Source organism: Hemiscyllium ocellatum, chromosome 2 (genome assembly GCF_020745735.1).
Source record: "Hemiscyllium ocellatum isolate sHemOce1 chromosome 2, sHemOce1.pat.X.cur, whole genome shotgun sequence".
NCBI classification, from domain to species: domain Eukaryota; kingdom Metazoa; phylum Chordata; class Chondrichthyes; order Orectolobiformes; family Hemiscylliidae; genus Hemiscyllium; species Hemiscyllium ocellatum.
In genome coordinates, this window is record NC_083402.1 from 86,657,088 (window position 1) to 86,681,219 (window position 24,132).

Below are 24,132 nucleotides of genomic sequence, written 5' to 3' on the forward strand. Positions count from 1 at the left end.
AGAGAGAGGAAATACATGGCAAATCACCTTGAATCACTTCTGGCCATTCCTCAGTGGTTGTGCGAAAGTAAGACTGGAAACATGCTGAGGCAAGTTGACAACCAGCATCTTAGCTGGGTAAATATAGCATTTACAGATTGAATAATGGTAAATGTTTTAAAAATTAATTTATGGATATATTCACCTATCCCACATCCCTAGCAGTGAGTTATTCTTCAAAAGATCAGAGGCAGAGCTAGAACATTAGAGCAGCGATTCTCTGATCCATGATCCTTTTGAACAGTTCCTAATAAGATCGGCAGTTTTATTCGAGATTACGTCTTTTGCCTCCAGGTCAGAATATTCTGGAGACAAGAGACTGAACACATAAACTGGCACTCAGCACAGTACTGATGGAATGCTGCATTTCAGCTAAAACACTGAACCGGTTCAATCTGTTCAGGTCAGCAGCAACAACTTCCATTTGCACAGAACTTAACACAGGAGAAGTGTACAGTTAAATGAAAATATAAATAATTGCCATGTCTGAATGTTTGACTAAAAGCTTGGAAGAAGAGGTAGATTTTGGGGAGCAAGAGGTGGAACCATGAATTGCCTTAGGAAGGAAATTTCAACTTGGGTTCAGATGATTGAAGTTTCAAGTGGGAGAATGGTCAAGAAACTTTGGAATTTAATGCCCCATCTGAGGACAACAATCTTGCCTTTCTTACCCCAGTTAAGTCATGGACAAGAAGGCCTTTATGCCGCATCACCAACTGAGACCCTAAAGTGGAAATTAATACCTGATGGATCTCATTCTGCTGCTGCTGGTACTAACCAAGCAGCTGGCAGAGGGCTCACGGGATTCGCAGGTTCAAAGCCATTTAGTGCTTGATCAATGGGTTTGCATGCTGTACATCTCTATGACTCTATGACCGTATGACCTGGCATCAGGAAGGAGGAGACTACCAGCATCCACCACTGCCTAGATGCCAACACTCCTCAGTGTTCCTCAACTCCATCTTTCCATTGGTCACCTGTGTCCTAGGATCCAGCAATGATACTGCGTCCTTTAATCTCAAGAAAATCATATGCTTTCCAGTTATGATCTTGAGTCGCACTTAAGTTAGCAACCCTTTCCTACAGGAGGCATTGCCGGGCTCCAGCTGAGATCCTGTCTTCTCCATTTAAGCCAGCCTGTTGATTCTAGAGAAACTGAAAGCAAGGATGAATGTTTCAGCAGAAAGACAGTGGAAGGAGTAGATGTGGCTGATAACACTGATAATTTAAGTATGATATAGAATCATAAGCTCAGTTTCACATTGAACAAAATGGTGACTTCGCCAACAATGTGTTCAGTCAAAGACAGTGGCCAGAAATGGGGATGAAATCAATGTAAAAGTTACAGATGATAAGGTATATGGTGGAAACCAGAGATGTTTTTGCACCTCCTAATGTTTAATATTGTGTCTGGATATTAGTACATAAATAGTGGTCAGGTCAGAATTATTACAGCTTATTGTCCTCAACAGGTGAAAAGGTTCAAACCCCAACATATCTGATAGTGAACTTTGAATTCAATTTTAAAAATCTGTAATTATTAAAAAAAAAGAGCTAACCTAATGATGACCATGTAGTCACTGTCAACTGTCGTTTAAAACGCATCTAGTTCATGAATAACCTTGAGTGGAGGAAATCTGTCATCCTCACCCGGTGTGACTATAGAAGCACATCACTGTGGTTGACTTTTTAGTGGACAAAGACCAACACTTTGAAGTGGTCCCACAAGGCACTCAGTTCAAGGCCAACTAGGGACGGGCAAGAGCAATGCCCATACTTCATGAAAAAAAATTTTAAAAGTACAGATGAGAATTGGTCCTTGACGTTTCTGAGTTCAATGCTGTAAACTCTGGAACAAAACCTTACTTGTTCATTCTATAAAAGGCAACTTTTCTTCTTTTGCACCTGAGCACAAGGAATATGTGCAGGTAAAACCAAAACCGAGAGAAATGCCAATCATGGATTCTGCCCAATTTTTCCATCTATCCAAACGAACTGGTTGGAAGTTAGGAAATCTCCATTGTCGAGTTGCAATTCTTCCAGTCTGGCTTTCCTCTATATATGCCTCTTAATTAAATCCATTCACAACAAAGGAAAATCTATTCAGTAACATCCATTATAAATTGTTCTTACCTTTTCACACTCTGGGCTAGTTTTTCCAATTCTGCATTTTGCAACATGGAATCTCGAATGAAGTTCATGATCACAGATTCAAACTGGAGAATCAGCCTGGGTTCTGTTGTTGTCAGGTTCTCGTAAAGGGCAGCAACTTGTGCAGATCTGTTTGAAAATATAATAAATGAGGGATGAGTCATAATAAGCAACATCCCAGAGTACTGTCAGATGGTGATGCTGTCACTGATATCTGCAATCTCGTCATGCACATTTCACACATTCCAACAATGTGTGGGATCTCTTTACACATCGCCGTCTGTGTCTAAATCTCTTAAAGATTTTTTTGTTTGTGTCCAACATTTGGAGGATTCTCACCAAGCACCAAACACATATCCCTTCACACAAATCTTAAACACAGCAAATTAAATAATGCCAAATGTCAATAATTAATAAGATAGAAAGGTGTTAAACAGGACAAGTGTATCTCAAACCATGCCATTTTCCATTGGAGTAAGTTCAGAGTTTTCCGAATTCCATGATCTGGAATTGTAATCATGTTCACCATGGAAAAGTAAATAAAGATTAGTGGAAATACCCAGTTTCCGTTGCAGGTTATCACAGTGTTTACATTTTTGTTTGAGCATGTTACATGCAAATATTATACAAACTGTCAATAAGTTACATTCTGTTAAAGAAGACGATGGTGAAAAAAAGAAGACAAAGACAGGATACACCTTAGAATATTAAAGGAAGTAGTTGCAGACACAGTTGATGTGCTGGTAGCAATCTTCCAAGAATCCCTCGATTCTGAAAAAGTGCCAGACAATTGGAAAATTGCCAATGTAACAGCTTTATTTAAAATGGGAAGGAGATTTAAAAAAAACACAATTATAGGGTTATTGGGAAAATGTTAAGAGTCTATTATAAAGGATATAAGAGGACAGTACTTAGGAATACATAATATGGTCAAGCAAAGTCATGCCAAATAAATTTACTGGAATTCGTTGCAAATGTAACAAGCAGGATAAAGGGGAAATAGTGCTCATGTATGTGTTTGAATTTCCAAAAGGTTTTGATAAAGTACTGCATGTTATGCCACTTAATATGATAAAAACCCCATGATTTGGCTAACAAACAGAAGAGTTAAGATAAGGAGAAATTTATAGGAAAGCAACCTGTAGCTAGTGGACTGCCGCATGAATCATTGCTGGGCCACATCATTTACAAAATACACGAATGACTTGGATGAGGAATGTGAATGTACTTTGGGCAAGTTTGTGAATAACATGAAAATAGATAAGAAGTCAAGTACTGAGGACAATACAATGAGTCTGCAAAGGGGTACAAAATAAGTGAAGCAAGTGGACAAAAACCTGGTTGGTGGAATGGAATGTGAGGAGATTTGAGGTTACACACTTTGGCTTGAAACAAAAGTGCACTGAATATTACTTAAATGGAGAAAGCTATTCCATAAATCACAAAAACTAGCAAACAAGTTCAACCAATCATAGAGGAAGCAAAGGGGATGTTGATCTTTATTTCAAAGGATATGAAGTATAGAAGTAGGAAAGTCTTGCTAAAACTATGCAAGACATTAGTTAGGAGAAAGTGAGGACTGCAGATGATGGAGATCAGAGTTGAACAGTGTAGTGCTTGAACAACACAGCTGGTCAAACAGCATCCGAGGAGCAGGAGAATTGATGTTTCAGGTATAAGCTCTTCATCAGAAATGAGGGTGTGGCCAAAGGGGGCTGAGAAATAAATGGGAGTGGCATGCAGCTGGGGGAAAGTAGTTGGGTAGGGGTGAAGATGATGGATTGGAGAGGAAGATGGACAAATAGGACAGTTCAAGAGAGTGGTGCCAAGTTGGGAGCTGGGGAAAGAAAATGTCATGGAGGACATGAGTGGTGTCCCCAACATATGTCTCCACCAACCTCCAGATACATTGCATCACCCTCCACCATTTCTGCCACCTACAAAAAGACCCCACCATTATGGAGATATTTCCCTCCCCACACCTATCTGAGTTCCGAGAGACCATTCCGTCCATGGCTCCCTTGCAGGTCCACACCTCCACCAACCCACCCTCCCCTCCCAGCATCATCTCCGCCACCACAAGAACTGCAAAATCTGCACCCACACCTCCCCCCTTACCTTCGTCTAAGGCACCAAAGGATCCTGTACTTTCACACAGGTCATCTACTGTGTCAGTTGCTCTTGATGTGGTCCCCTCTACACTGGGGAGACAAAATGCCTACTTGTACAGCATTTCAGGGAACATCTCTGGGACATATGCACTAAGCAACCGCCACCCTGAGGCCAAAAACTTTAACGCCCCCCCCACCACCCTAACTCTGTCAAGGACACGCAAGTCCTTGGCCTCCTCCACTGCCAAACTCTAGCCACCCAACTCCTAGTTAGCCACTCAAGGCACTATATAGACCACACCTTGAACGCTATGAACAGTTTTGACCCTTTTACCCAAGGGAAAACATATTGGTATTGCTGCTAGTGCATTGGGCTGATTTTTGCACCTCTGTTCGTTAGGGTTTAGAAGATTGAGAGGCATTCTTACTGAAACATACAAGGTTCTTAAAGGACTTGACAGCGTAAATGCAGAACCTAATTCCCATGTGGGAGAGTCTATAATGAGAATGAAAAATCTCAGAGTAAGGGATTACCTTTTTAAGACAGATGAGGAGGAATTTATTCTCTCAGATGGCAGTAAATCTGTGGAATTCTTTACCACAGAGGACTGTCAAGAGTTCCTTCAGCAAGATGAGCATCATAAAAAGTGAAAGTGAAATGATTTCTTAGATTTCCATATGTGAGGTCTTCAACAGTGTGTGGAGGAATGGCTGACTGAAACATCTGGATTTCTATGTGAGAACTTTGCAAGTGTCAATGCCAGAAGTTGTTGTCCATTTCAAAGAATAATGATGCAAACATAGACAGTTTTGTCTTTATTACATCTGCAAAGTCTGGGCAATTTCTTTCAAAAGAATTACCTTAAGTAGTTGGAGGGACCCTGACCATTAAGACCCTTAATTAGCACTAAATGAAATAGATAGAAACCCAAAAGTAGAACTGCCTTAAATTTGACATTAACTCAATTTCTCCACACTATCAGAACAAATATACATTTAGATTAGATTCCCTACAGTATGTAAACAGGCCCTCCGGCCCAACAAGTCCACACCGACCCTCCGAACAGTAACTCACCCAGACCCATTTCCCTTTGATTAATGCACCTAACACTATGGGCAATTTAGCATGGCCAATTCACCTGACCTGCACATCTTTGGACTATGGGAGGAAACCGGAGCACCCGGAGGAAACCCATGCAGACACGTGGAGAATGTGCAAACTGCACACAGACAGTGACCCGAGGCTGGAATTGAACCTGGTACCCTGGTACTATGAGGCTGCAGTTCTAACCACTGAGCCACTGTGCCGCCCCTATTATCCAAAATTCTGAAGATTTCTGAAATGCAAAGAGCAATAAATCTATTCAATAAAAGGTGGTAATTAACAAAATATTCGGAACAATTTATCCACAATGGTTGAGGCAACAATAGGTTGCAGTACTGACATTCACACATTGCCATGCTTCTGGCAGACTGCCAAGCAACACGGAAAGGTGTATCTATCAAAAGAGCAACACATCTAAGTGCCAATGATCATTATTTCATGTTCTGAAATCATCTTAATATAAAATTGAGTTTCCCGTTCTTAAATACTGTATAACATTCTTGTACCACATTAGCAAAATCCTAACACTAATCCTAACACATTCTTTCTCTGAAAAAGTCTGAAGTGTCAGCCATATCCATCTCAACTTAATGTTAAATCCTACTTTCATTTTATGATTGATGGCACTGACTGCTCATCCCTGTAAACACAAGGGGGCATCAGAGACAGCTTTTGCTCATAGTTGAATGAAGAATTTCCATGATCTGCCACAGACCAGTCAAACAGCAAAAAACAATGAGATGTTAAAAAGCCTTATTTTAAGTTTTACAAAATGTTGGTTATTTTTTAACAGTGAATAGTTTATTGCAGATTTTTCTTTCTGACGTCAGTTTGGAAGCAACTCTAAACCTGACTATTTCAATGAAAATACAGAGTAGCAGGTGGGAACTAAATCCAAATTAATTGAATTTTCCCAGCCCCTGAATGATGGGGACAATTGAGTTGAGAAAATATGAGGAGATCAGAAAAATTAGGTTCTCAGCATGGAGAAAAGAGTCTGATTTTCCATCCAGAGTTTGAACAGCAAGTTGAAAATCTCACTAGTGAGCAGCAGTACGCATCTCATGAAAACTAAACTTACTTCAGTTAAATACAATTTCAACTCTTCCACATGGCAGAGAGAAACTCAATGGCAACTGTCCTAACATGAAGAGCAGAGCAGGTACCTGGTGGCTCCTGCTCACCACTTGCTCTCTCAGCCTCCATCTTGGCCAACAATCCCCAACATCACGAGTACACACCGAGCAGTGATCAAACACAGTTCCTCAGTGATAGAGGCTGGAATCAAATGCGGACCAGGCTCACTACATCATCAAGGCTGATTTCGGACTAAATTGGAGTACAGTTCAACACTTGGATGCAGCAATTTGGAGCACACTGACACCTTACATTGCTAAATTGCTGCTGTACACACATGGGCAGGCAACCATCTCATTCATCAGAACAGGCTGCATCACCAGGCTCTTAGCTTAATCTCTTAGTGCTAAGTTAAAAATCACACGACTCCAGGTTATAGTCCAACAGGTTTAATTGGAAGCACTCGCTTTCGGAGTGACACTCCTTCATCAGGTAGTTGTGGAGGACATAATTGTAAGACACAGAATTTATAGCAAAAGTTTACAGTGTGATGTAACGGAAATTATACATTGTGTCCTCCACAACCACCTGATGAAGGAGCGGTACTCCGAAAGCGAGTACTTCCAATTAAACCTGTTGGACTATAACCTGGTGTTGTGTGATTTTTAGTTTTGTAAACCCCAGTCCAACACCGGCACGTCCAAATTATCCCTTAGTGCTCACATACTCTCCACCAACTTGGATGCTCACCACATCTCTGTGTACCCTTTTTGCACAATGTTGCCTCATTCAGAATTTACAGACTCTCATTAATTTTCTTGTCTTCTATTTGAGCACAGACATATGGCCAGACAGCTTGTCAGTTAATAGCAGTGATCAGTCAAGTGATAGGAGAGGCAGGGTGGACATATTGCTTTATGGTACCATACTATATCAATGTCACTCCTGCAGTGTATGCAAGCAGCCTACACGGCAAACACACTGCACATGCTTCAACCAAATGGCCATGTTTTAAATCTAAGTGGAAGAGTCATGGCTGTCCCTCCATTTGAGTTACCGAGGTGGTCACTGGCAATCCCAAAACAATGACAAGATGATATGCTGCTTGGGCCTTAGTGAAAGAGTAAACAAGATCCAAATACAGTATGCACTAAGGATGTGGAGCCTATGGTAATCGATTCTTGTATGTGCAGTAACAATGGCAGTTTATCAGATGAGTGATGATGTAAAATGGCAATATGGTTACGAATATGAGCTTCTACTTGCAGTGAAGTGTCAACCATGCTAACTAGTGCCCTCAGATATAAACACAGTTTTGCCAAGTTGAAGAACTTCAGTAAAAAAATGAGACGTTTAACAGTCTTTTTTTTAGCAATGCTTAAATGTTTGGGTGAGTGTTCATCGACTGTCATAAACTAGAATCTTACTCAAATTCTAGCTTTATTCCCTAGATTATTCTAACAGAAATAATGGAATTGTCTTAATTGTAAAAATTACATGCAAGAGCAGGTTAAAATAAAATCAAAAATTCTTCACATATCTAAAATGCAAGTTTTTGGAAATGTTGTCACCTCCCAAATTTGCGCCTACCTTTCTCAGAATTCCACATTGAATCTCTCCAAAATCAAGTTTCCATGCATGCCAGAGTATTAAAACATCCTTTATCAATGTTATCTATGTGACTGTGACAAAGATGAAGTTTACCTCCTCATTCTTTTCCACCTCCACTTACCTTTTGACACTGACCACACTATTCTTCTCAATGCCACTGCGTGACTATTATCTAGCTCAGTGGGACTGCTTTCACTGATTCCATTCATATCACTCTAATCCTAGCCAGATGCTTTCTCATCCTACTAATGCAAGATAATGCAACATATTCCTCACAGCCCCTAAGAATCGATTCAAGGACACCATTCTTGTTTCTCATCTACATGCTACCCCTCAACCACACCATCTGTAAGCACAGAATTAATTTTCACAGGCTAGCCACAGAATTCAATCTCATCTCTCGCTCCATTCCTCCAATATTACTACATCATCAGACTTCTCATCTTACATCCGCATTACACTACTCCAAACTCTGTTCCCTAGGTACCTACTTTATCTTTCTCCTAAGAACATTTTGAGATTAAATCAGTCACTGTGTCTGAAACCTTGGTGTGATATTTGACCCCAAGGTGAGGCAACTTCAACCTGTCTTAGCTCATCTGCCATTGAAACCCTCTTTGTTCAGGTTGATGTAACTACTGTGACAGACTCCTGGTTGGCCTGTTAAATTCTACCCTCTGAAAACCTAAAGTCATCGAAACTCTGTTGTATCTTAAATCACACCAGGTTCCTTTCATCCATCAGGCCTGTGCTTACTGACATACATTGGTACTCAGTCAAGCAGCATCTTGATTTTGAAACTCTCATCCTTCTTGTCAAATCACACTATATCCATCCGTGCCACTAACCTTCCGCAGATATCTGTCTAGGATATCTTCTCCTCGAATCCACATTTGAGCATTGCTGGTTTGAAGTGCTCCATCAACAATAGCAAAGCCTTCAGATACCTTGGCCCTAAGTCCTGGAATGTTCTCCCTATACTCCTCTGCTTCTCTACCTTGCACCTTTTAAGAAATTCTTCAAAGCTTACTTCTGACCAACCCTTAGGTCATCTCATCTAATACCTGTTTGCTCTGTCATATTTTGTTTTAGAACAGCACAATGATACATCTTGAGATGTTTTCTTGTCTATGAAAGACAGTATTCAAACTTTTGCTTACAAATACAAAGTGTTCTATATTGTGCCTTGAAGCAGTTCACACATTTATAAAACAAAAATCATTCAAAAAATCCATTTAATATATATTATTTAACATCAGATTACTGATCAAAGGGCTGTAATGGCAATTTCCAAGGGATCAACATCTCAACCAAAGTTACATAGAAACACAGGAATGGAGTAGACCATTCAGCCTATCAAGCCTGCCCCAACATTCATTATATTCATAACTGGTTGAACACCTCAATTACTTTAAACCTCACTATCTCAATAATCCTGTCCACCACTGGTATTCAGAAATCCTTACCTTAAACATACTCAAATACTGAGGTTCAACAGTCCTCTTTGTACAGTTTCAACGGTTCACAACACACTAAGTAAAAATAGTTCTCCTCTTTTTAAATTGTGTTTCCTGTTTCAAGACTATTCACTGCATCTAACCTGTCCATCCCTCTTCATATTTTCTAAGTTTCAATGAGATCACATCGCACTTTATCCTTTAGAGATTCTTTGAATTCTTGATTCTTTGAATCTCTAGAGGATACAGAATCAGTTTGCCCAATCTCTTTTCAAAGGACAGTCCTGCCATCCTTGAAGCAAGTCAGGTGAACCTTTGCTGCATTTCCTCTATTACAATAAAATCTTTCCTGAGATAACAAGACCAAGCGAGTTTAGAGAAGATTTGTAGCTCAGGTTGAGGTTTTGGATGCAGGTTTGCTCGCTGAGCTGAAAGGTTCATTTTCAGATGTTTCATTACCTTACTAGGTAACAACTTCAGTGGATCTCATGCGAAGCAATGCTGAAACTTCCTGCTTTCTATTTATATGTTTGGGTTTCTTTGGGTTGGAGATGTCATTTCCTGTGGTGAAGTCACTTCATGTTCCTTTTCACAGGGGGGTGGTAGATGGGATACAGCACTAACAAACAATACATTGGACAAACAGGCAGAAAACTAGCCACAAGGATACATGAACACCAACTAGTCACAAAACGACATGACCCTCTCTCACCAGTATCCTCATTTACGGATGAGGAAGGACACCACTTTGACTGGGACAATACATCCATCCTAGGACAAGCCAAACAAAGACATGCACGAGAATTCCTAGAAGCATGGCATTCCAAACAGAGCTCTATCAACAAACACATCGAGTTAGACCCCATCTACCACCCCCTGAGAAAAGGAACAGGGAGTGACTTCACCACAGGAAATGACATCACCAACCCAAAGAAATCCAAACATATAAATAGAAAGCAGGAAGTTTCAGCATTGCTTCGCATGAGGTCCACTGAAGATGTTACCTAGTAAGGTAATGAAACATCTGGAAATGGACCTTTCAGCTCAGCGAGCAAACCTACATCCATAACAAGACCAAAACTCTGATCTAACCATGCTCCTTAATAATTGAAGTGAGACACACTAATGTCCCACTCAAATTTTCTTGCAATAAGCCTGAAGAAGACCAGTTTATTTTCCTTCATCAGTTGCTGTAAGCTGTGACTTCTAATGAATAAGTGTGACCAATTGTCCAATGCTTCCTGCAAGTGAGTGAAATACCTGAAAAAGGAAGATTGAGAAGCAACAGTAGCTAAGCTGAAATGATCATCTCAGCAAACCTGTGAACAAGTACCTTCCCCAGTCTTTCCCTCTGCCCATAACACCTATGGTTTTTGAGTTTCTGGCTACCCGTATATATGTGTGTATGGAGGGAATGTTGTAAGTGGGTTAGAGTTTTAACCAGTAGAGTTATACATCAATGGTTCATAATTGCCTATCTTGAATGAGAATCTAATTATTTGTAATAACTCATAATTGTTGTCAATACAGAAACAAGGTCCTTGCTATCTGTCAACCTGGATCTTAAAGGTATATCAGGAAATTGTGTGTACTTTGTTAAACCTTTAAATTTTATAATGAGTACAAGAAATATAGGGCTTTCCAATGTGTTATCCAGTGGGGTGGAACAATTATGAACAACTAGGACCCATATACTGATCCTTGTGGTACCCCACTAGAAGAAAGTGTGGACTGCAGATGCTGGAGATCAGAGCTGAAAAATGTGTTGCTAGAAAAGCGCAGCAGGTCAGGCAGCATCCAACGAGCAGGAGAAGGACTTATGCCTGAAACATCGATTCTCCTGCTCCTTGGATGCTGCCTGACCTGCTGCGCTTTTCTAGCAACACATTTTTCAGCAGCGGTACCCCACTAGACATAACTTGCCATTGCGAGAAGGGTCCATTTATACCTAACCTGTCTTTCTAATTCCTTTGTGATTTGCCTATTATTTTAGATTCCCCAAAGAAAAAATTCCAAGAACCATTCAAACAATTATAAATCTCCTGGATATGAAGATCTCATTCTTTTCTTCACTTTGGGTAGTTATAATGAACGTAATTTTCTAATAAATTAGAAGTTCCCCTTCAGCTCTAGTAGGTAGTAACATGATTACAGTTCACAGGCAATTTGAAAATCACTCTCCTGCCTAATCCTGTTCTGCAATCAAGCTAAATGATGCGCCAGGAGCACTAAATAGGAAAATGTAACCTTAGTGCAATTTCCCAAATACGCCTAATGATTTTCTTTGTGTTAAGCTCTTTAACATCTTTTGTGTTAGCTCATGCAATGTACAGTCTTACTGACCTGTACGCTACTGTCATTTCACATCTAGAGTTACTTGAGGTTGGAGATCAGTCAGATCACTTTCAAATATAATTTCCTGTTTGGCAATAGTAAGGTTCTTTCCATCAATATTTCTTTGCTTTGACACCAATTCATCAATATAACAGCTGGTGGGCACTTTCTTACTTGAAATTTATGATAATCTCCACAAAACTGAAGATCATTCAACACAAATGACGCCAATGCAGAGACTATGATCGTGGAGGGCAATCACCTGAGATTAATCAATCCCCAGATTTATCTATCCTTAAAGTGAAATAAGCTTGACGTAAATTGCCTCCAGCACAAAAACAGTCATAGAAGTAAACAGAATTCCTCAATGCACTCGTTGTATAATCAACAAATAATGAAAGTATGCAATGACTTCACAAAATGTGTGTAAATACAAATTGTAAGAACAGTTTTCAGAAGATACAATGTTAAAGCTCACATGACAGTGATCTTGGAACTATATAATCCTTTAGTAAATTCACAGCATTCAGAAATATGACACCATGATGAATGGGTGATCTGTAAGATCATGTTGTTAAAACGTATCATTTCTTAATTTTGTACTGTAGAACCATTTTCAACAGGTTTGCACGTAATTTCTTTCAACAAAGTCTGACATTTTCAAACACTAAAGGAGGAACCCTATTATTTTTTGGCAAAGTGCAAGTCACATCTATTTCTATGGAGTGATTTTCATTGTGAGGTCGAGTGAGTTTTCTTACATTATCTTTCCAAACTCAATGCTTTAATTACCTTCGAGGCCTTGCAGCAAGAATCATATCCTATCTCCACTCCATTTTGCCATGCATATTTCATAGAAGAACTTGCCACTAAGAGATCCTCCCTAAGACCAGCAACCCTTCGAGCCACACCACCTTTCAAAGGCTACTACACACCAACAGGAATGCTGCTCTCTGTAAGCTGTGGTGCTTGGTTTTGTTAGGGATCAGGAGAGATAACCGAGACAGGGTAAACTGGCACCATGTTTCTTGGAGAGGGACCTTGGAGAGGTTCTTGTGAACCGGGTACTGGAGAGGAGTCAGCAGAGTAAATCACACCATGGTTAGTCTGACCAGATATTGCCACTGAATTAGTGCCATCTTTAGGGTGAGGAAGACTGGACTCATGTGCAGGAAGGTGGTCAATGATTGTCTTATTGTCACCTCGGGTGACTGTCTGTGTGGAGTTTGCACATTCTGCGTAGGTTTCTTCCGGGTGCCCCGGTTTCCTCCCACAATCCAAAAGGTGTGCAGGTTAGGTGAACTGGCCATACTAAATTGCCCATAGTGTTAGGTGCACTAGTCAGGGGTAAATATAGGGTACGGGAATGGGTCTGGGTGGGTTACTCTTCGGAGGATCGGTGTGGACTTGTTGGGCTGAAGGGCCTATTTCTATACTGTAGGGAATATAACCGAATCTAATCTAATGATCTACTCCACTCCACCAAGGTAGTAATATTTTGTAGTATACTTTTTTCTGCTGCCTCATGTTTGACACCCCTCTATTGCATGCAACATCTTCCCTTACTCACACTCTTCACTCTCATCTTCCAACATTGTTAACCCTTCATGCTGCATCCTCACTCCCTTGCAATACCCCAAACACCTTTCTCCCAACACTCACCATCCCTAAAAGCCTTGCCAGCCACTTGCATCCTACTCATTCATCCCATTTACATCATTACAGAAGGCATCCCATAACAGAGTTGAGAATTACCACACAAGTTGGGGGTGGGATGGATAGACTGTGCCAGTTGCCAATAAGGCACTGCAAGGGAAGCATACTGTGATACACCAATAGTTACCCAGGTGAATGTGCAAATGAGCAGTCTTCATTGATGGCTTAGTTAAAGTCATGCAATGGATTCCTTGCCCATGCAGTACCCTGAACCCAATGCAGCGTAAGCTGCTGGGGACCGGTGTGCCATGCTAGACCAGTTTGCCCTTTAACAGTGCCAGTGAATTGGAGTATGTCAGCATGGTGGCTGACATACTGAAAGTGAATGTCAACATTTATAGTAGAAGGGTATGTGCAGCTGGTGCTGACTGATTGTGCCCTGCTCTCTAGTTTCTCCATGGCTAACATGGACTCATGGAGAAGCAGAGTTACCTGCTCTGGTTTTACTGATGAGTTTTGCTCATGGCTACTTTGTATGGTGGATTTGGTAAGATTGCTACCCATAGCGAATTAGGCTGTTAGCAAGCTATTTAACAAGTAATGAAAAGCACCAACTGGGAACTCGCTGCTCCCTGGTGAGAACTTTGCCACACCATTATGAACAAACAAGTGGGAGGTGACTTTGCAGCAAGATGATCTTGACACCATAATGACCCTCTCACCTGACTCTACTCATCTTATCATAGTCCACAACCTTCAGAGAGTGGAAATATTCTGCCCTTAGGTATGATCTTCCCAAGTCTAAACCCAAGTGTAATAGATTACCAGAGCTGAATGAATATTTGGAAATTCAGTGAGTTAGCTTTTACTGGAAATAGTTTCCTTTAATTTAAAATGGAAGAAAATGGATAGATTCTTTTATCAGTTAGAGGTATCTAATTTTCTTTTGAGATCTGTTGTGCTTAGATGATCTGATGGACATGTATGCAAACCTACAAAATATTCTTCAGCACTCCTATTTGTGTAAAGCTTATCAGCAAAAAAGTATTAATAACTAATCTGGTTGGAAAATGAGTCAGAAAATTATCCTCCATTGCTTCATGAGTTTCTGTTTAAAATGGATCTATGGAATATATGTGAGGGTTTTGCTAAAATGCAGCAAAGAGCTTAATGAACAGTTAGGAGGTATGAACAGTTTTTCCATGTGGACAAACGTTAAAGAAAATATGTTGATTCATGTGTTAAGTTAGCAGTAAGAATGGAACACAAGAGTTGCCTGTGTTAGTAAACCATCACCGTACAGGAGTTTAATTTATTTTTGATTCAATCACAGGATGTGTGTGTCGATAGCAAGGCCAGCGTTTCTTACCCATTCCAAATCATCTATGAGCAGACATTAGTAGCCCACCTTTTGAATTCAATTAGGTGGCTAAGCCATTTCAAGGGGTAGTTGACAATCAGGAGAAAGTGAGGACTGCAGATGCTGTAGATCAGAGTCAAGAGTGTGGTGCTGGAAAAACACAACAGGTCAGGTAGCATCCAAGGAGCAGGAGAATCGATATTTCGGGCATAAGCCCTTCACCAGGTAGTTGATAATCAATCATATTTCTGAGTCAAGCATGACAAATTGGTAAGACCGGCATGTACTAATGCTCCCTACAAATAGCACACTAAAGTAGAAGTCCCTGTGCACAAGTAGCCCGTTTAAATCACAGGACATGCACAAAATAATATAAAAGGGACTAAGCACTGAAATATATCAAATGCAATACAAAACAAATTCTAGACGTATTGGTAAAGACAGCAGATTTCTTTCCCCAAGGGATGTTAACAATAATGTAGTAGTCCAATGACTACCATTATTGATATCAGTTTTTTTTAACATTCTAGACTTATTAATTGAATTTAAATTTCCAGCTGCCACAGTGGGATTTGAACTCATTTATAATAACATAACTATCATGCTATTTATTCCCATCCTGGAAAAATGTGTGCTGAGGTCATTTTCCATTAATATTACATCAGAATAGTAAGGCCAGCATAAGAAAAGCACTGGTTTGCGCAGATAACATTGCCTAAGGTTCTGCTTCATCAAGGATAATTGAAGAAGTGTGTGTAATAAGGTTTGGGATCTGAGAGGAGGTTAATACTGAAGTGGGCTAATTAATTTGTGCTGTCTTGCAGTATACACTGTAAAACAAGAAATTCATATTGTTGTGCCATTGGCAGTGAAAGGAAGCTGTAGATCATACAGGCCTTCCAACTGCCAACAGGGGGCATTACAAAATCAATGTGTTAACTAGGAAACGAAAGTCCTCTTTTGCCACACACTCACCTATGTATAAAATTCAACTGAAGCAGCAGAATACTATTATTGCATATCGAAAGTAATTGCCTGCCCTACACCATCAAGATAATCAATCTTTCTTTGGACTATCTTGTCAGAGGACATCCATACCAGTCTATGGACGTTCCTGCACAAATCTGCCAGCCACAGTAAGAGTTCAACAACCCACATGACAAAATGAAAATTTTCACATTGTGAAGGATTAACAAGAACTGTAGGTGACTATAAAGTGTAGAGAAGCTTCCTTTTCTCGCCCTCCCCCCACCTTGGTGAATGGTGATGGACCAGCAGTAAAAGCAAAAGAAAATGTACACCTCCAACAGACATCTGATTAATAGATTATCAAATACTGAATTAATTACGGAAAAATAATTATGATACTAAACATGAAAATGTACTCTAAAGTGACTTAGGGTGACCTAACCATGAGTGACTCATGAAGGAAGCAAAGGTAGCAGTCAAGCCAATTATTCTCAACATAGCATAAAAATTAATAAATGTTCATCGATTGAAGGTACTCATGGACACCTAAGAGCAGAATTTCCTTGGGTTGGGCAGGGGAAGATTGAGAGAGGGGTGAGTGTTCCTTAGTGAAAAGATACCCATTAACCACTACTCTTTCCTGACATTGTGCCAATTTTGTATTCTTTTGTCTATAGTCTCTTATTCTATGAGCTGAAACTTATCGAATACCTGTTAAAGTTCACATACATCACATTTGCCGCATTGCCCACATCAGTCCTTTGATATCTTATCAAAAAAACAAGTTAGTTTAATGTAAATTGCCCCCAACAAATCTATACTGGCTCTCCTTCATTATCTGACCAAGTGATATTAATTTGGTCCTGAACTATCCTTTCCTGGACTACTCTTCACACCATTTTATCAACATCTGTGTCACATATCGGCCATTCCACATATTAATTAAGTTTAGAAACATGGAGACAAGTGGGGAGTTGGGGGCAGGGGGTTGTCCTATTTTGATTTGTAGTACTGTTTGAGCAGTTCACTTCGCTTTGGGGTTAGCAGCTTTCCTCTCATGCCACTATTTTAAAAAGGTGGTAAGGAAAACCCAGGGAACTAGAGACCGGTGAGCCTGACATCGGTGATGGCAAAGTTGTTGGAGGGAATCCTGAGGGACAGGATTTATATGTATTTGGAAAAGCAAGGCTAGGAATAGTCAGCATAGCTTTGTGCATGGAAAATCATGTCTCATGAACTTGATCGAGTTGTTTGAAGAAGTAACAAAGATGATTGATGAGGACAGAGCGGTAGACGTGATCTATATGGACTTCAATAAGGCGTTTGACAAGGCTCCTCATGGTAGACTGGTTGACAAGGTTCCTCATGGTGGTAGACCGGTTAGCAAGGTTAGATCTAATGGAATACAGGGAGAACCAGCCATTTGGATACAGAACTGGCTCAAAAGTAGAAAAAAGGTGGTGATGGGAGTTGCTTTTCAGACTGGAGGCCTGTGACCAGTGGAGTGTCCCAAGGAGCGGTGATGGGTCCAATACTTTTCATCATTTATATAAATGATTTGGATGTGAGCACAAGAGATATAGTTAGTAAGTTTGCAGATGACTCCAAAACTGGAGGTGTGGTGGACAGCTAAGAAGGTTACCACAGAGTACAATGGAATCTTGATCAGATGAGCCAATGGGCTGAGGAGTTTAGATAAATGTGAGGTGATGCATTTTGGAAAAGTAAATCAGAGCGCAGTTTTATACACTTAATGGTAAGGTCCTGCGCCTCAGAATGGCTGTGCTCGTACCCGACGTAGTGCACGAGTTGGAGGATGCTCAGGTGTACGGTGGGATCCTGTCTGCGCTCACCCCTGCCCGGAAGGAATTTCACATTGACCCCAAGGTCCCGTACTTCCCCGGAAACCTGTGCCCCACAACCTGAGCCGCCTCCAGAATTTTAATTTTGTCCATTTTAAGGAAGTATCATGGCGGGCCCTGTATCGACTGCTGCTGCACATTGTCCACTTCCTCGCCCTCATCCACTGTCCGGACACACCTTGGCATGCCCATTCACCACCGGGCAGTGGGGATCCCCAGTGGAGGGCTCTCTATGCGGGAGTCCTCCCCCTTTCTCTCGGGGATCTAGAGTGGAGGATGCTGCACGCAGAGGTCCCCTGTAACCGCAGATTGCAGTGGTTCATAGACCCCCAGCCCAACTGCTTGTTTTGCGGTGCTGTGGAGTGCGTGGACCATGTGTATATTGGGTGCGGGCACTTGCACTCCCTCTTTGATTTTCTGAAAAACCTTCTCCTCTGTTTTTGGTTGCACTTCAGTCCCATGCTCCTGATCTTCGGGCACCCCGGTACGGAGGAGGGAGGGCAGGTCTGAAGACCTCCTGGTGGGTCTGCTCCTGGGCCTGGCCAAACTGGCCATAAACAGGTCCAGGCAGCGGGCCATGGAGGGGGTCATGAGGGCCGACTGCCTGCCCCTCTTCCATGGTTACGTTAGAGCCCGGGTGTCCTTGGAGAAGGAACATGCTGTGTCCACCAACACCCTGGAGCTGTTCAGGGAGAGGTGGGCACTGCAGGGATTATTTCGCATTATTTCTCCCTCCAATTCTATTTTGATTTAGTCCCTGCCCTCCCCTTCACTGTTTGATCACACAGCATTGCCCTTTGATGTGAAGGGCACTGCTTGTCACTGGCCACTTGGGTGTTTCCTTTCTTCCTGCTGGTGGAAACTGAATAAAGATTGTGTCTTTCACTGTGTCTCACACCTGCACACACAAAAAAGAAAAAGAAAGAGTAAAAACAGGAGTGTCAGACCTCCTGTTCACTAAAAAAAAGGTCCTGAGGAGTGTTGCTGAATAAAGAGAGTGCAGGTTCATGGTTCCTTGGAAGTAGAGTCACAGGTAGATAGGATAGTGAAGAAGATGTTTGGTATGCTTTCCTTTACTGATCAGAGTATTGAATACAGGCGTTGGGGGGTCATTTTGCAGCTGTACAGGGCATTGGTTAGGCCACTGTTGGAATATTGCATGCAGTTCTGGTCTCCTTCCTATTGGAAGGATGTTGTGAAACTTGAAAGGGTTCAGAAAAGATTTACAAGGATGTTGCCAGGGTTGGAGGATTTGAGCTATAGGGAGAGGTTAAATAGGCTGGGGCTGTTTCCCCTGGAGTGTCGGAGGCTGAGGGGTGACCTGACCGAGGTTTACAAAATTATGAGGAGCATGGATAGGATAAATAGACAAAGTCTTTTCTCTGGGGTGTGGGAGTCCAGAACTAGAGGGCATAGGTTTAGGGTGAGAGGGGAAAGAGGGGCAACCTTTTCATGCAGAGTGTGGTGCATGTATGGAATGAGCTGCCAGAGGAAGTCGTGGAGGCTGGTACATTTACCACATTTCAAAGGTATCTGATTGGGTATGTGAATAGGAAGGGTTTGGAGGGATATTGGTCAAGCACTGGAAAATGGGACTGGATTAGTTTAGGATATGTGGTCCGCGGGAGTAAGTTGGCCTGAAGAGCCTGTTTCCGTGTTGTACATCTCTATGACCCTAAGTGAGATCCCCACCACACCATTAGTTGAGCGGCCATTCCATATACAGTACACAGGGCTGGAGGGAGAACTCCCTCTGGGCTGCTTCAAAACTGCGAACACTACTGAACAGAGAAACAGAACTAACGTCTCAATCCAACATGACTTCAGAACCCCAACATGAAGAAGTCACTGCAGGATTGCGAACTGCGAACTCTCAACAGATGCTGCCAGACCTGCTGAGTTTCTCCAGCATCTGGAATAAGTTTTCTTTCATTTGTGCAAAGCAATCTGTTAACCGTGGATATTAACATCATTTCTAAGCTTCACTGTCTATCCTACAAAAACAAACACGCGTTGAAAACAGATCATTGTATTTGCATGCCGTAAAACTAACTCCTGAAATCCACTGTATGTGGAAAGGGCCAAACGGCATCCCGGGTTATTTGAGGGGAGATGATAAGGGCGAGGATGTTCCCTGCACTGACACCAGAAAAGACAAAAAGTCTATTTCCAAGCCAGTGACAGCAAGCCGCTGTACACATCCTGGATTTTCACTCGCGTTAGATCGGAACGTCTTGTTAATCTTTAAAATAAAGTCCGACTTTCCTCATGAATAGACAGCTGTTTTATGATGCGGAACTGACAAGTAAAAAAAAACTCTCAAGGCACGCTCTGGGCAGTCACATACGGCATTATTTTCTCTCAAATCGGTCAGCTGTAGCGCTCACAAGCAAAGTGGATTTTGTTCATTTGTTTAAAATCAGCTTAAAGTCGACATGTGACCCTCGATCAGAACCTAATGTGCGAAGAGGCAGAGAGAGAGAGAGAGGGATTTGGCCACAGGCAGACACAATGACGCGGAGCTGCACAGCGCCTGGTCAGGAGCTGGGGGAAGACTGGCCAAGAGCAGCCGGTTCCGGCAGCTCAACCACTGCTTAGCCTTACCCTGCCTGGCCACCCCTCCAGCCCAGGACCCCAGCACCAACACCTCCCCTCTTGCACAGATCCTGCCAATAAATCCTAATTTTTTAAAAAAATTATCACAGCACGTTTTAAAAAACTCCGTCAAAGAACTTGGTTTCAAATAAGGGTCAGATTTCACCTTGGGATGAACTTAGCTTCGTCCCCAGTCTTTGCTGGAACTCATCCCAGTCCGGGGCAGCACCCACAGCTCCCAAGTTGCTCATCTTGGAAACTTCGTGAAAGCCTTCGGTGAATTCGTGGAAGTTGATGCAGCCGTCCCTGTTTGAGTCTAGTTTGTGGAAGATCGTGTCGATGTGGGACTCGTGTACTTGTAGCTCCCGGCAGACTGTGAAAAACTCCTCATACTCGATCTGACCGGAACGGTTAATATCACAGGCGTGGAAAAGTGCGCGCAGTCTCGGCTCCTTTTCTTCCATCCGGAAATAGAGGGAGGGAGGGGGGGGGGGGGGGGGGGGAAATAAGATGCAAAAGAAGAAGCAGAATCCAAGCAGCTGAGCTCCCCACCCCTCAGCACCTCCCTTGATGCAAAGGATGCGGTGAGGCGATGACCATCTTGTCAGGAACTCCCCCTCTCAATGTTGCACCTCTGCTCATTATTGTTTTGTTTTGGTTGTGGCTCGGATTTGCGAGGCAAAGCAGCTGAAATTAAAGATGATGAAGCACTTTGATGGGAGTTAGTTCAGGTTGAGGGAGTGGAGATTGGTGGGGAGCTGGGGAGATTGGTGCTGCTGGCCTGGTCTTCGTCCTGTCCTGTCCTGTCTGGGCTAAGTCAGGCTGCACTCAGCGAGGGCTGGATCTCACCTCAGTGTGTCTCCCCTACATCAGAACGGGAACGGGCAGTCCGCTTTGACGTCAGCTTCACAACCGGACCTACCTCGCCAATGTATTTGTTTCAGGTTGATTTGTGTTCTTTCTCGCTCTCTTTACGTGCAGTGCCTACGCTATTGACCCAAGAGGTGGAAACGGGACAGCTGAATGACTGCTGCAGGGCGTTCCTGCCATCCAGAAAAAACAACAGGCTCACTTCACTTTAAACAGTCTCCCTCGACCCACCGATACCACCTATTTCTGCACGTTAGGCTGAGGGGATATTCCCCACCGTCAAAGTTTGATGAGCATTATTACTGTAAAGGCAGGAAGGATCCTGTGGTGAAGTGTAGTGTAGGAGAAAGTGAGGACTGCAGGTGCTGGAGACCAGAGCTGAAAAATGTGTTGCTGGAAAAGCACAGCAGGTCAGGCAGCATCCAAGGAACAGGAGAATTGACGTTTCGGGCATAAGCCTTTCTTCAGGAAGTGTAGTGTCCCTGCCTCTGAGATTGATAGGAATGGGCTCAAGTCCTACCTGTTCCATTACACGTTTGAATAGTTTGATTAAGGAAATTATTTATAGTCTGGTGTCACAGGCTGTTAGAGGGGAAAAGTGCTTAGGTCTTGGAGGGATTGAATGGTTGACAGGAAGGTGAGAAACAGTCACCACCATTTCAGGCTCCCAACCAAACGCTGAAGGGTAATCCCAAAACGTACTGTACTTCAAGTTTCACAGAGGCAAGCACTAAACTGATAGGGAAGGTCAGAAACAGTCAGGAGTGAAGGTGGGCTAGCTCGTATGTTTATGATTTGATAGCCATTCCAGAGACAGGCCATCTGCAGAATGTTGAGCTGCTTCAAGAAGCAGGAAGCTTGGTGGGCAAGGAACCTTAATTGGGCAGGAGGCTAAAAATAAAATTCCTGGGATGAAGCAAAGTAATTAAGTTCAGCAACATTTGAAACTCCTTAGCACAAGTTCGGGAAACCTATTTTTAATTCATGCATGCTCATTAAAGGGCAATCTCGCTAAAATTAAGTACCCCTTACTCAGTGGTTAGCATTGCTGCCTCATAGCACCAGGGACCCAAGTTCAATTCCTGCCTCGGGCGACTGTCTGTATGGAGTTTGCACATTCTCCCCGCGTTTACGTGGGTTTCCACCGGGTGCTCCGGTTTCCACCCATAATCCAAAGTTGTGCAGGTCAAGTGAATTGGCCATGCTAAATTGCCCATAATGTGAGGTACGTTAGTCAGGAGTAAATGCAGGGGAATGGGTCTAGGTGGGTTACTCTTCGGAGGGTCGGTGTGGACTTGTTGGGCCGAAAGGTCTGTTTTCACACTGTAAGTAATCCAATCTAATCTAATCTTCTCGACTAAGTTGTTAACGAGCAAGCATTACTCACCTTCCAGTTCTCATTTATGTATCATTGATGTGCAGTGCACAGTTTTCCTCCTGGGACAGTGTTCATCAGTGAATGGAGGTGATGCTTGAGATCAGGAAAGATACTCTGAGGTGCACAGATGAGGGAGACTGGCCAAGAGAGGGAGGTATGGCAGGAAGGCAAGGGTGCAGGAAGATCAGATGGAGGCGAGGGCCATGTTTTTGAATGTTGGGATCACATAAAAGCTGGGGGGGTGCAGTCTTCAAGCAGGCATGGTGTGAGAAAGATGGTCCTAAAGAGTGAAGTAAATGTATGGTGGGATCCTAGGGATTGAATTGAGGGAATGTGGGCAGCAGAGTGGTCAGTGACGGGGGAAGTTGGATGCTTTGGATTAACAGAGTTATTTTTAGGTTGCATATTGTCTCATGGTGGGGGAGAGGGTTCACAGAAATAGAGGAAACAATTGGTGCAGACAGCAGGATGAATCAGGACAGAGACACACATGGGAACAGTAATAAAGTGGGCTAAGTAAGGTTTCAAGGGTAACAAGGAGTGGGCTTGTTACACTGAGTGAGTCAAGTCTGAATGGAGAGTTTGGTGGGTTACTGGAGAAGAATAGAAGGTGGTGGATCATGTTTGAAAGGTAGCACATACCATATTGTATTCTCTACATGAAAGTGTATCCAATGAATTGGGAGTAAGGTCACTTCAGGTGGATGAAGTTAAAGCTGAAAACAACTGGCTGACAAAAGGAGCACTAATAATCATGAATAAATTAGATAAGAATGAGGCAATCTTAATGTCACAGAAATACAATCATTCTCCAAATTGGGACTTCCAAAGAACACTGTTATATGGATTTGGCTGCAGACTTCTCTGCTGTTGCTACCCTGACAGTGACCTCACAAGGATGATAAATGGGTGACCACTACCTCATGGATTGGCAAATATATCCATGGACTCAACTTTACAAATGATGCCCAAGGTTCAATCGTACACATGAGGATACTCAGAGATATCACTACTGATGATGGAACACAATAAATGGTGTACCCTTAAGCCCACGTCCTCTAAGACTAATTGAGAACAGTATGCAAAGCCCATAAATCCAGATAAGCATGACAAAAGTGCTCAAATACATGATCAAAGTGAAATGTGTTACATATTTATGTAGTGATTAAATCCCTGTGTACCATTACTGCCCTTATAATGTCTTCATCTTTCTTTTTCTGAATACTATGTCCAGATGCAGCCCTGATGTCCACCACTGAGTTGGAGGCAGTCTGCAAGCTGCTACATGCATTTGCTTGGGATGACGGTGGTGGCTGTCCTCTGGTGGTCCAAGTCCAAGAGTGCTCCAACCTATAGTTGGGCTCCAACTCACTGCACTGTTGCAGGTGCATCCTCATTGGCTTGACCTGCTGAGACAATGGGGTCACTGGCAGAACAGAGATTGAAAGATAGAATCCCTTAGTAATGTCCTAGGATAAAGTCCCCAGGTTGCTTTGTTGGAGCATCTCCCCACTGTATTTGCATGTAGGCATCTCTCTGACTCCTTGAGAGAAAAGG

General features: G+C 42.4%; 1 protein-coding gene across 1 annotated transcript in view; it reads right to left on the reverse strand.

The window, feature by feature from the left end:
• Window positions 1–20,791, reverse strand: part of rasef (RAS and EF-hand domain containing) — an 80,444-nt gene extending 59,653 nt beyond the window's left edge. The window contains exons 1-3 of the mRNA XM_060845113.1: window positions 20,506–20,791; window positions 9,099–9,111; window positions 2,173–2,319 (exon numbers count right to left, since the gene is read on the reverse strand). Of these exons, the coding sequence (XP_060701096.1) occupies window positions 2,173–2,319; window positions 9,099–9,111; window positions 20,506–20,791 (446 nt within the window). The remainder of the gene's footprint in view (window positions 1–2,172; window positions 2,320–9,098; window positions 9,112–20,505) is intronic.
• Between the last annotated feature and the right edge of the window lie 3,341 nt (window positions 20,792–24,132).